This window comes from Mastigoproctus giganteus, chromosome 12 (genome assembly GCF_048544385.1).
Source record: "Mastigoproctus giganteus isolate SK-2022 chromosome 12, ASM4854438v1, whole genome shotgun sequence".
NCBI lineage: Eukaryota > Metazoa > Arthropoda > Arachnida > Uropygi > Thelyphonidae > Mastigoproctus > Mastigoproctus giganteus.
The window spans coordinates 11,852,452-11,868,934 of record NC_143586.1 but is presented as its reverse complement, the minus strand read 5'-3'; the positions used below and the strand labels follow the sequence as shown (position 1 = coordinate 11,868,934).

Below are 16,483 nucleotides of genomic sequence, written 5' to 3'. Positions count from 1 at the left end.
GCTTTCTTGCGACATATGCCATTGCTAATGCAAACTAGATTAGATCATTTTACGGTCTTCCCACTCAATGAACCAAATTTTCACGAGCTTGTGAAAATTTGGTTCATTGAGTTAGACTCATGAATAAGTCAAGCTTCCATGCATCGATTTTCCTCTATTGCTGCTAATACTATTTACAGAATACTTTTTTCTCCTAATAAATCGGCTACTTGGGCTTGGAAAAAAATTCTGTTGATATCTGTATCGCGCCACCTATAATGTGCAGTTTCTGAAACGTTATATATTTTCTGGTGATTGTGTGGTGTACGTGTATCTAATTGTTTGTGTATTGTTTATAATTGAAATATGCCTAGAGGTATATTTTAATTTTTTTCCCCTTTTATTATTTGCAATTTGAACATAGTATGATTTTATTTGTTTTTTTTAAACGGGGTAAATAATTTAATCTCAAGTTACGGGGCAGTGTAATTAGGCTTATCTGTTCGTATTCAGGTATAGGACACCAGAAATCTGATGCAAGTCATAGTAATCAGTGTTAATATAATATGTATAATCTTTATTGTATACAAAAGTAACATATATCCTTCACAGCAGCAATGACATTGGTTTACATTGGGTGGTGGACAATGATAATAATTAATCATTGGTCTTAATCATTTATTATTTCTCTCTGTCCTTCCCAAGATTTTGGGATACATGAAAAAGTGGATGGGATCATTTGAGAAAGTGATCGGTCTAGCCACCTGATTCGCAACATTTTGTTTATTTCTTTTAATTTTATTTATGTAAGGGTAAAAATATTAAGGATTTATGATAAGTCCCTATGGACTGGATATGTGCGAATTGGGGATCAGAAGTAATATATGTAATTACTGACCTTGACTTCTGGTTCAGGAAAAATTACAGAGCCACAGGCTAAAGAAGTAATGCAGGACCATCTATACAGCAGTATGGCAAATCCATGCTGTGACAGCATATCTCAATCACAGCATGGATTTGCTAATAGATGATCTTGTCTGACCAGTCTGATTGGATACTATGATGCAGTGACAGAGAAACTAGATGCAAAGAATAATTTTAATATCATATACATAGATTTCAGAAAGGCTTTTGACACTGTTCCCATAAAGATTGTACAAAGTGGAGCAGTATGGCATTAGGAGAAAGTTACTTCTATGTGCAGGATCTTAATAAATAAATTAGATAAATTTGAAGTGCTGTTCAAGTCATCAAATGCAGATAGACATTGTGGGGATATTAGAGATGTGGTGTCACCCAAATATAATGGATACAAAATTTGAATATGGGAAGTACAATGTATACAGAAAAGATAGACAGGAAGTGGTTCTGAGTTAAGAAGTGCATAAAATATAAGGTAGTGCATCCAGTTGATATGTGTGGCCAGTGCAATGATGGGTGTTTGGGGACATTAGCACTGGAAAAATGAAAATAAGAGTAGGAGTGTTATAGGCCTAATGACTGTGATGAGTATATTAAATAGCTATACTGAGAAATACAGTGGGCCAATAAACCAGGATGTCTTATAATGGGGGATTTTAACTTTCCAGATATTAACTGGAACTTGTGGGTTGGTCACTCACACACTAGCAAGACTTTTGTGGATTTATTGGATGTTGAATTTAGTTGCTGGAACAGGTATAGAGAAGGGCAACAAGACTAGTGAAGGGAACAAAGGGATGCTCTTAGAAAGAAAGGATTCAGTTCTGCAAGTTGCATCTTCTGGAGACTAGGCATCTGCAAGATGATCTGATTGGGGTATTTAAGGCTTTGAAAAGCTTAAACAGTGTGGCATGTTTTTTTGCTCAGACTATACATATCAAGGGACATAAATTCAAATTGAGAAAGAAAGGTTGCAGAATGGGTGTGCAGAAGTTTGTCTTCAGCCAACAGGTGTTGATTGGTGGAACAGGCTTTCATCCATTGTTGTGAAGTGGATAGTTTGAATGAATTCAAAGAACTAGATAAACTATTAGCAGGATGGATAGGTAAAATGGTATTTTTTTTTTTTTTTTTTTTTTTGGCTGATGCTGTATAAGCTTGCTCTCTTGCATCATTTAGCATTAGTAGGGCATATGATGCAAGAAACCAAACTTATAGCATTAGCCAAAAAAAAACACCCTTCCCATTTCAATCATCCATTCACTCCAAACGTTTGTCTATTTCTGACTTGAACTTATTTTCGTTGCTGACCTTCACTACAACAGATAGAAGTTTGTTCCAACTATCACCCACCCGCTGGCTAAAGGCGAATTTCAGCACATCTGTTCTACAATTGCCTGTCCTCAATCAGAATTTATACCCCCTCAGGTGAGTAATCTGAGCAAGAGGAAGAATCCTATTATCATTGACTTTGCTGAATCCATTCAAGGTTTTATACACCTCAGCTAGATCAGGTATAGATCCTGCAGTTTGCAGAACTTAAGCAGAACTTTCCAAAAGCTGCAATTTGCAGAACTTAAGCCTTTCTTAGTAACACCAACCCTTTGTTCCACTCACCAATTTCATTGCCCTTCTCTGTACACGTTCCAGCAACTCTACATCTTTCCTAAAAGGAGGCCTCCGGACCTGTATACAGTACACAAGTTGTAGCCTGACCATTGCCTTATACAAGGGGACAGTCACCCACTTATCCCTGCTTGCAAGATTCCTGTATATCATTGACAAGACGCCATGAGCTACTTTTGCAGCTATTTTGCACTCAGAAAACTTCATATCTGACTGCACAATTACCCCCAGATCCTTTTCATTCTCCACTACCCTGAATGCAGTACCACCCAGTTGATATGTTACTCTGGAGTTACTGCTACCCATATGCAGTACTTTACATTTGTCACTGTTGCCACCTCTCAGCCCATCTGCTCAACTTTTCCAGATCCTGCTGCAGTAGCGTACTATCATCACTGTCCTTAACAACCCTGCCAACCTTTGTATCATCTGCAAACTTAGACATTAACCCTGATATACCTTCATTAATATCATTAATAAATACTGAAAACAACAATGGGCCCAACACCGAACCCCGAGGGACTCCACTATAACATTAATCCATGAAGTGCAGTGTCCATTGATAACCATTCTGTCATCTCCCACTCAACCATCCTTTTATCCATTGTAGCAACTTGCCCTTAATGCCATAATGTTCCTATTTGTACAGTAGCCTTCCATGTACCACGGTATCAAAAGTTTTCCTGAAATCCAAGTATATATGGTATCAAAATTATTTTTTTCATCTGGTTGCATTGTGACTACATCATAGTATTCACTCAAATTACTCAGACTTCCCCTTAACAAACCCATGCTGTGTCTGAACTTTAACTGTAGTCTTGTCTAGATGATCCCGCAGTGCTTTTTTAACCAGTGATTCCATTATTTTCCTCAGAACACAAGTTAAACTAACAGGTCTGTGTGAACTTGTCACCTTTTGATCCTACTTTGTGAATTGGGGACACATTTGCACTTCTACAGTCCATGGGGACCTTCCCTGAGTCCAAGGAAGCTTTCAGAATTATGGCTAAGGGTTTGCTTACTTCCTCTGTTGCCTCCTTCAATATAACTGGATAGATCCCATCCACCCCAGGTGCCTTTCTTATGTTCAGCTTCAACAATTTCTCCTCCACTTTGCCCTCTGTTATTACAAAATCACTTATCTCCCTGTTAGTTTGATAAACATCTGGCCCTCTCTTTGAATAATAACTCATATGTGGATGCAAAATACTCATTTAGTTTGGCAGCTATCAGAGAATGATCATCTACAGTCAAATCATTGATATCAAGTGGACCAATCTTATTCATCCCCTTCCTTTTAGAGTAAAGAAGTCTTTGATGTTTTTATTTGTATCTTTTGCCAAAGATTTCTCGTAATCTGTCTTCGTTTGCTTAACCTCCTTTGTAACTTGATTACAGATTAGCTTATATCTGCCATAGACTTCTGTGTCACTTAATTTATATGCATCCCATGCATTTTACTTCCCTGCCATGAGCCGCATTAATTAGACCTAAACCTTAAACAGTATTTCTTAGTTGGCTTGAAAAGCCTAGTAAGTCCCGGAAGGCTTCTCATTTAGAATTCTCCTTTGGTAACATCATCAGTTGATCCTACTGTTTAGAATTTAAAGACTCTCTGAGACCATTGTAGTCACCTTTATGAAAGCAAAAAACCCTTACCCAATCCCACATCAGCACACTTTGATCACTGCTGATAATCAGATCAAGAGTATTAGTTCGTCTGGTTGCCTCTCAAACATGTTGCTGTAGAAAACAGCCATCCAATAAATCCACAAAAGTCTTGCTAGTGTGCGAGTGACCAATCCACAAGTTCCAGTCAATATCTGGAAAGTTAAAATCCCCCATTATAAGACATTCTGATTTACTGGCCCTCTCTATTTCTCTGCACAATTGCTCATTATGCTCATCAGATTCATTAGGCCTATAACACACGCCTACTCATTTTCCCTTTCCCAGTGTTTATGCCACACCACACTTTCTCAACATTGCATTGTCCACCAATGTCAATTGGATGCGCTTCCTTAGTTTTGTGTTTCTTAACTAACAGCATAACCCCTCCTCCCTGTCCTGTCTTGTCTATCTTTTCTGTACACATTTTACTCCCCAATTCTGTACTGCTTATATCTGTTTGGCACCACATCTCTGATATCCCAACAACATTCACTTTTGATGTCTTGACCAGCACTTCAAATTCATCAAATTTACTACTACTAATACTAAAGCAGAGGGTATCCACAGGCACTGCTCTTTTCTGATTACTGTTATTATTGGAGCTCCCCAGGGTTTGTTACTGGGCCTATTGTTGCTTTTATATGATGAAGATATGTAGGGTTTAATGTGTAAGTTTGCAGATGATATGAAGGTTGTCAGGATGGTTAATTAGGTAGGGGGACTGAGAAGTGGCAAATTTGCCACTCCTCGGGCCCCCTTTAACATTGATAAATGCAAGTACAGTAGAATGTTGGTTATCCGGAATAATTTGAAAGGCTGATTTTTATTTTTATTTTTATTTTTTTTTTGTAGTATTTGAGAGAAATGTTTATTATGCTCTGAGAGTATGTCTGTCTAATTTTTTTCGTTGTATATATCTGGTGAAATGTTGGGTTAGGACTGTTGGGTTTTCTCGGAAACCGTGACTGATAGAGTTTAGTCCTTCGCTTCCGCGAACCCAATTTTCCATTACATATTCTTCATTTCATATTATGTTTAGTTTAGCTCCAGATACAGTAAGAATAATATTGGCCCGAAACTGTGCAATTTATTATTTTTCTCAGTTTTTTTATGGTAAAATGTTTACGAAAAGAAAAGAAGCAACACTGAAATGGGCAGAAAACCAGGAAGAATGCGATATAATCAAATTGATATTATTAAGGAACTTGAGAGATTTAGCATCGAAAAAAAAAATAGGTCACAACATACGAAACAAAAAATGATCGAACATTATTTTAAAAAATTACTTTAAAATTTTTTGACATAAAATTTGTAGTAAAATACGTATCCCAATATACATATGTAAATGTGCAAATTTTTAAGTTATTATTATTATTATTATTTTTTAAAATAAATAATTTTTTTTTTTTCACAAGTGTGTTTCTTTTACCTTAATACATTATAACAGAATTTATTTCATTTTACTTTGTTCGATTATCCAGAAAATTTTGCAATCCATAAGAGGTCTGACTTTAATTATTCTGGATAACTGATGCTCTACCGTACTTCATATCGGTTGCAATAATCTCAGAATAACATACTGTGTGGTATCACACCCTGAATAGTGGAAAATGAAAAAGACCTGGTGGTAATTATGCAGTCAGGCATGAATTTCTCTGAGCAGTATAGATGGGCTGCTAGGACAGTCTATGGGGATTTTTTTGATATACAGAAATTTTGCCAGCAGGTAAAAAGATAAAGTGCAGCCATTATCAACCCACTGCAGGATGGAAGCCTCCTCAACAATTCATGCTGAGGGAAATGGACCATAATCTGCCATGCTGGTCCAGTGCGGGTTGGCAGATCGACCGTATTCAGCAGTCAGGGGGCTTGAACCCCGGTCTACTCAAAGAGTGTGTACTACTGCACTCCCACTCCTGATCACTCAGCTACGGAGGCCTCTTGTTATTCAATGCAATTTGTAAGCTACATCATACATACTGCATACAGATCTGGAAGCCTCAATTTAGGAAAGATATGGATCTGTTGGAATGAGTTCAGGGAATAGCAATGAGATTAGTGAGGTGAATAAAAGGGGTGCTCTTACCAAGAAAGCTCAATTTCTATAATATGCACCATCTGGAGACTAGGCACCTATGAGGAGAGATATCATTCAGGTGTTTAAGGCCTTGAACATATCGAGTATATTCAATGTTAATGGTGTTTCCTTTTGCGTGGACTACACTCGAGGGCATAAATTCAAATTGAGAAGGATGTTTGCAGGATAGATGTGTGTGAAATTTTCTTTCAGCTAGTGGGTAGTTGATTATTGTAACAATCTTCCATCTTATAGACAGGTGATGTGGAAATTTTTTTTTTTTTTGACTGATACTGCATAAGCTTTTTTTTTTTTTTTGCATTATTTGCCGCTACTAATATGATAATTATAAATTTGTAATTTATACGTGTTGAAAACGCACATATTGGAGCTTTTCTTATTATGCATAGTCTCTGTATCTATCTGAAATACTGGTGTATATATGCATACATTTGTCAGAAACAGCTTTGCATTTCAAAATCACAACAAACTTAGAAATCAATAATATAGTTATTTGGTATTTATGAGTTTTAATTTGCTCCCAGTATGCTATATATTTATAACAAAATGTGTGATTTATAGTGTAATTAGATTATTGCCAACTTATTTTTCTCATTTATGCCATTGAATAACATATCAAATAATATGTAGTTAATTATTCTTATAAAAGAAGGTAGACTTTTGTAAGAACAGCAAGAATCTTCTGCTGTTTGGCATATTTGAATATATTTTTATAAGATGAGTAAGACTTGCATTTTTGAAAGCAATCCCTAATTGATACTGTATGAGTATTTGTGATTATATTACTGGAATTTTTTTATTTTTTTTTTGTTGAATCTCTTGTTGATAGTAACCTGTTTGTATGCAATCAGGTTTTTTTTTTTAATTTATCCTCTCTTGCATTGTGAAACCACAGTTCATTGACAGAAACTTTAAAAAAAAAATGTATATTCATTTTTGGTTTTTATAAAACTAGATCTGTTGAAAAGGTGCCAGAATTACCCTTTTTTTTATTTATTTTTTTTTTATGAAAACTACAAACATGAAAGGTATTGTAATTATTAAGGAAATAATGTGTGTAGTGAGGTTGTTCCAGAGAATGGAATTTGAAGGGAATAAATGAGAAAGAAGAGGTATTGGTTTGGTGAGTTTAAGTTGGACAGTAAAAGGATGCTGACTGGTTGTGGCACATGGTTTGCCCATTGTTGTTTTCTGTGTTTATCAATGAAATTTATGACGGTATAATCAGGCTTAATGTCCAAGTTTGCAGATGATACAAATGTTGGCAGAGTTGTTACTATTTCTGCTGCATCTAGAAAAGTTGGGCAGATCGGCTGAGAAGTGGCAACTGAAGTTTAACATTGACAAATGCAAAGGACTGCATATGGGTAGCAGTAACCCCAGACTAATGTATCAACTGTGTGGTAATACACTCAGGATAGTGGAGAATAAAAAAGACCTGGGGGTAATTGTGCAGTTAGGAGATTTAAGGAATTGGTAGTAGTGGATATTCAGGAAGTTGAAGCTGTTTGTGCAGGGCAAGGTTTCTTAAACTGGAAGGTGGAATGCAATGTGCTATCAATAGCAAAACTGTGGATAGGAATTCCAGTCAATGAATGAAATTCATTAATATACAAGTGGAAAAGAGTGAGAGAAAGAACTAAACCTTGGGGAACACCAGCATTAGTGGAAAAGTTAGAGGACAGAGCTGTCTGCCATTACCTGTAGTGAGCAGTCAGAGAGAAAATTGGATACCAAATTACAAAAAAGTTGGCACACCATATGCCAAACACGATCAGAAGCCTATGAAATGTTATGAGCAATTGCTTGAGTTTCACGAAACTTTTCCATTGATTTGTTCATAGATGGTTAACATAAGTCAGTATATCATTAGTGGATTGACACTGATGGAATCCATACTGGTGAACATTGATCAAATGGATGGTTTCTAGATAGTATGGGGTGCCGGTTAATGGATTTTTCCATTACTTTAGAAAGTGTAGACATGCATTGGGATGATAATTGGATGTGAGGGATTTTCATCCTTTTTAGAGAACTGGCTTATGAGCAAAGTTCCAAGCAGAAGTCAAAACACCATTGGAATAAGAAATTGTAAAAAGGTGACACAGAACAGGAGTAAGCTTAGGAGCACAGGTTTTTAGAACAAGTGAAGAAATACCATCAGGATCTGGCACTTTCTTGGAATCAAGACTGTTCAAAATTCTTTTGACATCCTTTTGTTGGAAGACCACAGGAGGCATTGAATGGAGTGTACTGGGAATGGTGGGTGGTTGTTTACTAAGATCATCAATAGAAAAGTTAGAAGTAAAATAGGATTCTAATAAGTAGGCTTTATCTTTAGCTGAGGCGAGAGGAGAAGGTAGAACCAGTGGTGGGACTCAGCCGGTTCGGCAGAACTGATACCTAATTTTTCGTTGAGTTCGGCGAACCGGTTGTTAAAATGGCACTTGTGATCAGGGTTCTCTCTAAGATGGACGCCTGGGCAGCCACCCAATGTGGAAATTTACATTCCTTACTTTTTTTTAACGTTCATCTATGCAACAGCGTATTCCAAGTGCCCATAGTAATGTTCATTCCGTCCATAGGTGAAAAAAATTAGACGGAACTATGCTTGTAATATTTATTTATTCATTTCATAAAATTCATTATACCTTTGATGAAATACTACATTTTTATTCCCTTGCGTTTGTTACTTAAGTAAACAAACATATAATGTAAAGAGAAAAAGTGCCAAACAACCAGGGGGTGACACACTGTCATTTGTTTCAGCTTTGTGTTACGCCCTAAATTCACACGAGATATTATGAGCGCGTTGGTGTTCCCCGATCAATAAAAACAATAGGAAGCTAGGACACAATGAACCAATAGAAATATATATTTCAAGGGTTATCTTATCGCCCATTTCGGAAGCCGTGGAAGAATGTTGGAATCCTTATGCCAGTGTGTACGTGGTAATTAAGACGTTTTTATCACAACTTTCCCGTGACAAACAGGTTTGTCATACACATTATTCTATCGTATTTAATCTGCATAGCCTATGCTATTTATTAATTCAGCAAGAAATTTTTGTTTAGTATTGATAAAATGAAGAAAATGTATGTTCTGACTGATGTTTATCAATGGTATAAGCACAGCGCTTTGTTTATAAAAGTTTATGATATGACCAACGTGGACAGAACCAGTAAAAATATTCAAATATATAGGCACATATCCGCTCCTGCTCTATAATATATTAAAATAAAACATTTTTAAATTTTTTTGCAGTAGCCCTTAAAAGGATGAAAAAGGCAACAGAGTTTTACAGATTTTTTCAATAAGAAACCAAAATCAGAATTTGTTGTATCAGAGTTGGCCTTGGATGGTACAAAACAGTCACAAGCACAACCACTCCAACTTGAAGAAAGTAGCATGTCAATTATTGAAATAAAAAACGATACCTCCAAAATTGAAAATAATCTTCCTGAATGCTGGACAGTGCAACAATATAACAATTTTAAAGAAAAATATGACAGACTGGTAATTTTTAACAAAAAGTTAGGTTGCGAGTATTGTGCAAAATATGACTTTATAAAAGAGAAAAGTGTTCATGTGTCAAAAGAATGGAAATGTTTTCAGATTGAGGCATCGGGGAAAAATAAAGAGGTACAACAAGGTTCTCTAAGTAAAAAATGAAAGAACATTTTTTATCAAAAGCTCATAACATTTGTAAAGAGAACTTAAAGCAATGTGAGCAGGATTCAATAAAAAAAGTAATAGATACGATGAATGAAAAATATTTAAGTGCTACTTGTAGAGTATTTAATAAAGTTTACAGCCTGGCAAAAAGATGTAAACCGTTTTCAGTCTTGAAAATATATATTTTATAACTGATTTGGCATTGATGATTGATATTTTAAACAAAATTTCTCTTTCAAATGCACTGCCAGCAAGAAATATAGACATAATGAAGGCTGAAAAACTCGTGATAAGATCTATTAAAGCATTTCAAATGCTTGGAAAGGAAAAGGGTCCATACGAAAAAAAAGTTGATGAATTAATTACTTCAGAAACCTTCAAAAATATAAAATTTGTAGAAATCATCGATTTTTCGGGCTTCCTTGGGAAAGACTTTCAGAAAACATCATAACGAATTTGAAAAAAAGACTAATGGATTGTGAAAATTTAATAGCAAGTTGTAGCCAATTTCAAGATAGGAATAAATTACAATTTCTCAATTTTTTGGAGCCAGATTACTGGAATATTGAAGAAGTACTAGTTCCATAGAAAGCAGCTGAAGGACAATTGCTTGTATTTAATGACATTTTTAATTACCAAATTGATATTAATGATTATCGAGATTTCGTGGAAAACGTTTTAAAAAATTCCCAGAATTATGCAATTCCTAAAAGCGTTCAAAGAGCTAAAAATATTGTGAGAACAATTGCTGTAAGTTCAGCAGAAGCAGAAAGGGGTTTTTCAAAGATGAACATAATATGTTCAGAGAAGAGAAGTCGCCTAACTGTTTCTAATATATCAAACACAATGACTATTAGTCTAATCGGCCTACTTCTAAAGCAATGGGATCCTATTCCTACAGTGAAAAGATTGTTAAGGATAAATCACTCAGCCGATGATGCTTGGATAAAAGCGAAGAAAAAGTGAGGACGCCAATCAAGAAGCAATATGGAAATATCTTAACAGTTTTATTGTTTTTTGTCAGGTATTATTTAATATTTTTTCATTAATATTTTAAAACTCTTTCTTATAACAGAGGCTAGTTTTGTGGACCTCTTTTATTGTTCTTATTTAAGTATTAACTGCATGAAATAATAAACTACCTTTCGTCGGTATATAGTTTTTTTTATACTTAGAACGGTCATTAGAGCAGCGAACCGGTTGTTAAATTATTTGAATCCCACCACTGGGTAGAACCATTGGGTTTTAACAGAGGTGGGAGCAGAGATGGGCAAAAAGTTGCAGCCAAAAAATAGCTTTGGCATGGGACCAGAATGATTGACTACCATCTGGACAACAAGCAAGTTTTCTACCTTTAGCCTGTTCAAAATCCATTTTAGATTGATTGATTAATAACTGCTTTACAGCAGTGCTGGATTAAGTCACGGGCTAGTAGGGCCCTTTCCCAGGACACCAAAAATAGAAGAACAATGAGGCAAAAAAAAATCTATATCCTTAGTAAAGGGCGCCGAAAAATCTTTCTGCCCAGGGGCACAGAAATACTTTCGTTCAGCCCTGCTTTACAGTTGTTGTGAGCTTTGGCAGAAAATGTACCTGGAGATTTGGATGCAAGCCAATCGCAATATGCAACATTCTTAAGAGTTTTTGTGTGACTAGTGGCAGGTTAATACTGTGGCGTCTATCAGAAATGCAGAAACAACTGATATATTCCATTAATGCAGTAGGAATTTACTTTTGATAAGGTCGGTGACTGTCTGGGGAGATATTTCATTATGGAGCATAGAACATTGTGTTTCATGCATATGGTGATTTTTTTAAAGTATTGTTACAGTGCAGCTTGATTTTTGCTGATATCTTCATTATTTTGATATGCTGATATTTTCATAACATACTGTGAATCAGCTGAGGGTTTTTTTTTTTTTTTGTTTTTGTTTTTTTTACTGAAATTGACAATGTGGTGTTCAGTTTTGAGTTTTAAGATTATTAAACCTTTCTTTTTCAAAAATGATAATGGCTAAGCTGTTTCAGCCAGCCCATGCTACTACGAGATGATCTGATAGTTACAACTATGTTTTTTTATTTATTTTTATTTTGTAGTCAGTTCTAACCAGTTAGACAAACTTATTATGTGAAGAAACTGTACATGGTAAAACCCAATCTGTGTAGTGGTGAAAATCTGTTGTAGTGTAAGGCCATGGTGCATTATATGATTAACCTTTTAGCCCAGGGACTCTCAGGAAACTGTCAGCCTCTGGTTTCCATCCTTGGCTGTACCATGGTAAGAAGCACTGTTCCTAGCAGTACAACCTAAGTTTGATACCCATCCTAGTTCCAGATATAAGCAAGGTGAGAAAACAGGAATTTAAAAAATACTGTATATATATATATGAAAACCACAAACGCAAAAGGTATTAGAACCAGTAGTACTTAGTATTGTGTTGAAGGTCAAAAAGACAGAAGATACTTGTTGACATTAGACTTGAATTCCTGTAGATTGTAATTTTCAGGAAATACATATGAAGAAATTATTCCAAAACTCAGAAGTTGAAGGGATAAATGAGGAAGAGGTAAAGTTGATTATGTGCTTATGCAGTTGTACAATAAATGGATACTGACTGGTTGCATCACATGTTTGGAAGGGAGAGGGACAATTATAAATGCCAATTCAGAAGAACAGTGACTGTGGAAATACCTGTAGAGAAGACATGCAGCAGAAACATACTGTCTGTGAGACAGAATGGAAAAACTTTGTAAGGGAACAGTTTAATTAACCTTATTGCCCTCTTTGAATGGAGTCTAGAAGCCTGCAAGTGGTTCTGGAGGAACTCCAGATGTGGGAACAATATACCATTGTAGGCCAGAGGTTTCATATTTTTACAGGGTGGGTAGCTGTTTAGAAGAAAAGTAACACTTAGAGTAGAGTGAAAGAGAAAATCCAATTTTTTTAAATGCAGAGGAAGTGATATTTGTAATGTACTCATACTAAGAGAGATCAAAAGTCAGGGTAATCGAGATATCTTAATAGAGATATCTGATTTTGTTTTCTGAGTGTCATTGAAGATTATCTTATATCTCAAAAAAGGAGCAATAGCCCTTTTTTGAGGTACATGAATACCATGCATAGCATGGTTTACAAATTGAAAAAAAAATTAACTGTGTTACGCACCAATACATTTGATATGTATGTATGTATGTTTTATAATGCCAGCACATAGACCAATGTGTTACGGATCCAAGGCCATGCTGACTGTTGTCGCAACTCCCATTATATACGGACTCTGCTAGCATTCATACATTAGTAAACACTCTAGATTCCGAGCGGTGAGGTCGTTGATTGTGCGTAAGCTGTACAAATATTTTTCGCTGTGTATTTTTATTAAAGATTATTTTTTAAAAATGTTACACCTTTATATGCAAATATGAGTGGAAAGAAGAAATCTAATGGTGCTGAGTGTTCTAAATAGAAATGGTTGACACTAGATGTTAAACTAGAAATTATAAAACAATATGAAAATGTTGCATCATATGCTAAGATAGCATGGGACAAGAATATGAACAAATCATCGGTATGAACACTTCTAAAGAATAAAGATAAAATAAAAGAACATGGAATGGCAACAGCATCTTATATGTCAAAAATGATTGTTAAAAATTGTAGCTCTGAAATGGATAATATGGAACATCTGTTAATGTTATGGATTGAAGACTGTAACCAGAAAAGAATTCCATTATGTCAGCAATTCAAGCTAAAGCAAGCAGTAACTGCGAACAACATGAGAGCTGTTTGGAAAAATCTTTTGCCGAATTGTGCCAATGTTAATTGTACCAGTTTCGAATCTAAAATCAAAACAGTTTCTGAAAACATTGAGCAGCTTGGGAAAGATCATCTTGGATTGTGACAGTGTGCGTCAATGTATTGACTCTCGTTCTGATGGCCTCGCTGATGAAACACTTAGTGGAAATGGAACAGCAACGCTTATATGAAGAAGAAGAAAATGTTACATCCACGAAAGAATTCAAAATTGATGAATTGTGAACGTTGATTGTTAAAGTAGATGAAGTTTGTGAATTGATAATGACAGCAGATCCAAACATCAAATGAGGTATGAAAGTAAGGAAGGCATTACAAAATGACATTCGATGTTATAAAGAGATGTATGCAGATAAAAAGAAGAAAAAAACTGTGCAAACTAAGGTGATCAACTATTTTTCAAAATAAATAGTACATACCTCACTTATATTCTTTTGATATGTACATACTGCAATAAAAATAATTTGTACTGTACTTACTAGTATTTTTCATGTTTATCATTTTAGTTTCTTTTTTTTGCAAGAACTTTGTATGCATCAATTTATAGTAAACAAACACTTATATATTTTTGCAACTCGACCCATATAATCAAATTGTCAGAACGCATTACGTTAAAATACATACTAATAATACCTCGATCAGCACGGTATTTTTTGGCATGAATTAACCACGCTATTGGAGGTATTCCTGTATATGAAAGACTGAGTTTAAATTATTGAAATTAACTAAGACATCTTTGCCACATTGGAGAATTACCTAGAGAACAGCATTAAAGGTATTGGTGGTGGATATTCAAGAAGATGAAGTTGTATGTGCAGGGCAAGGTTTCTCAAACTGTAAGGTGGAATGCAATGCCCTATTATCAGCAAAATTATGAATAGGATTTCCAGTCAGTGGAAGAAGGCCATTAATGTACAAGAGGAACACGAACACAGGTGCCTCCATAGCCAGGTGGGCATCCTCCAAATACAGAGGATGCAGAAGGTCAGGGAATGACCACCACATATCCCCGGAGCAATATGGTCTTAGTTGCTAATGCTTCTAAAAACCAAATAACAAGAGGAACAGAGTGGGAGAAAGAACTGAACCTTGGAGAACACCAGCATTAGCAGAGAAGTTAGAAGACAGCGATCTACCATCATCTGTAGTGAGCAGTCAGAGAGAAAACTGGATACATACCGAATTACAAAAAACAGCTGGCAATCTGTAGGATGGAAGCTTACTTAGAAGCCTTTGAAATGTTAAGAGCAACTGCTTATGTTTCACCAAACATTTCCATTGAATTTATCCATAGATGTAATATAAATTATTATATCACTAGTTGATCATTTAAATGGAAGATGGAAGGTTGCAAGATTAGGACCAAGTCTAATGCCAATAAATACCTTCTTTCATCTTCTCAACCTTAGACCCATGCACGATACTAAGTACTATAGGTTCTAATACCTCTTGTGTTTTGGGTTTTCATAAAAAAAAAAATAATAATAAAAAAAAAACAATTAGGAACTGGCAGTTAATGGATTTCTCCATTACTTTAGAAAAAGTAGAAAAAGTTCAGAATGACAATAATTGGGTGGAGGAATTTGGCAACCTTTTTAGAAACTGGCTGGGTATAAGCTAAGAGCAGAGGTTTTGAGAACGAGTGGAGAAATACAATCAGCACTTGGAGCTTTCTTGCCATCAAGATTGTTCAAAAGTCTTCTGACATCCTTTTGATGGAAACCCACAGGGGCATTAAGTGGAGTGCACTGGGAATGGTAGGTGTTTCTTTACCTGAATCTTCAATACAAGAGTTAGAAAAGTAGGATGCTTATAAGTTGGCTTTACCTTTAGCTGAGGAAGCAATAGAACTATCACATTTTTACAGAGGTGGGAGTATAGATGGACAAAAGTTGAAGCCCGTAGCATTAGCAGTAGATCAGAATGTTCGACTACAATTTGGACAAGAAGCATGTTTTCTATTCTTAGTCCATTCAAAATCTGGTTTGGATTGGATTAACTGGGACAATTATAAATGCCAATTGTTGCAAGCTTTAGTGTGGGCAGAAATGAACCTGGAAATTTGGATGCGAGCTAGGTATGATGTGCAACAAAACTTGCAGAAAAATATGGCATTGGGATTTAGACTATTAAACAAAAACAACTGAAAAAAATAAAAGGAAGTGTGAGAAATTTGCAAGAGACTTTTTTCTTCCCAAAAAAAAAAAAAAAAAAAAAAGCATGAAAAATTCATCTTATGCTTGGATTTAGCCCTACCCCTAGGGTTCAGTCAAAAGTTAGTGAAATGAATACTTGTTTGGCAGCATACAGTTGTACAGATGAAGCCAAATTATTTAATGGAGCATTGGGATTGGAAGTCAACTTCTGTGCATCATTTTGGTGGCTAGCCAGATTTATGAAAAAGTATGGTTAGTTATCCATGAACTTTCTTTGTAAGAGTAACAACTCAGTGCTTGTGTTGCAACAGCTGATACATTTTGCTTAGATTTTCAGAAATATGTGGAGAAAAAATTTGCAGCCCTGATCAAATCTATTATACAGATAATAGTCTTATATTAAAGGTGCCTCCGTAGCCAGGTGGGCAGGAGCAGCAGTGCGTAGCACACGCTTCTTGATTAGACCGGGGTTCGAGCCCATGACCAACAAATACGGAGGATGTGGAAAGGTCAGGCAATGACCACCGCATATCCTCGGAGCAATAT

General features: G+C 35.6%; 1 protein-coding gene across 1 annotated transcript in view; it reads left to right on the top strand.

The window, feature by feature from the left end:
* The first annotated feature begins 254 nt into the window (after nucleotides 1-254).
* Nucleotides 255-16,483, top strand: part of LOC150076687 (28 kDa heat- and acid-stable phosphoprotein-like) — a 95,748-nt gene continuing 79,519 nt past the window's right edge. The window contains exon 1 of the mRNA XM_090385638.1: nucleotides 255-355. Within this exon, the coding sequence (XP_090241764.1) occupies nucleotides 346-355 (10 nt within the window). The 5' untranslated portion in view covers nucleotides 255-345. The remainder of the gene's footprint in view (nucleotides 356-16,483) is intronic.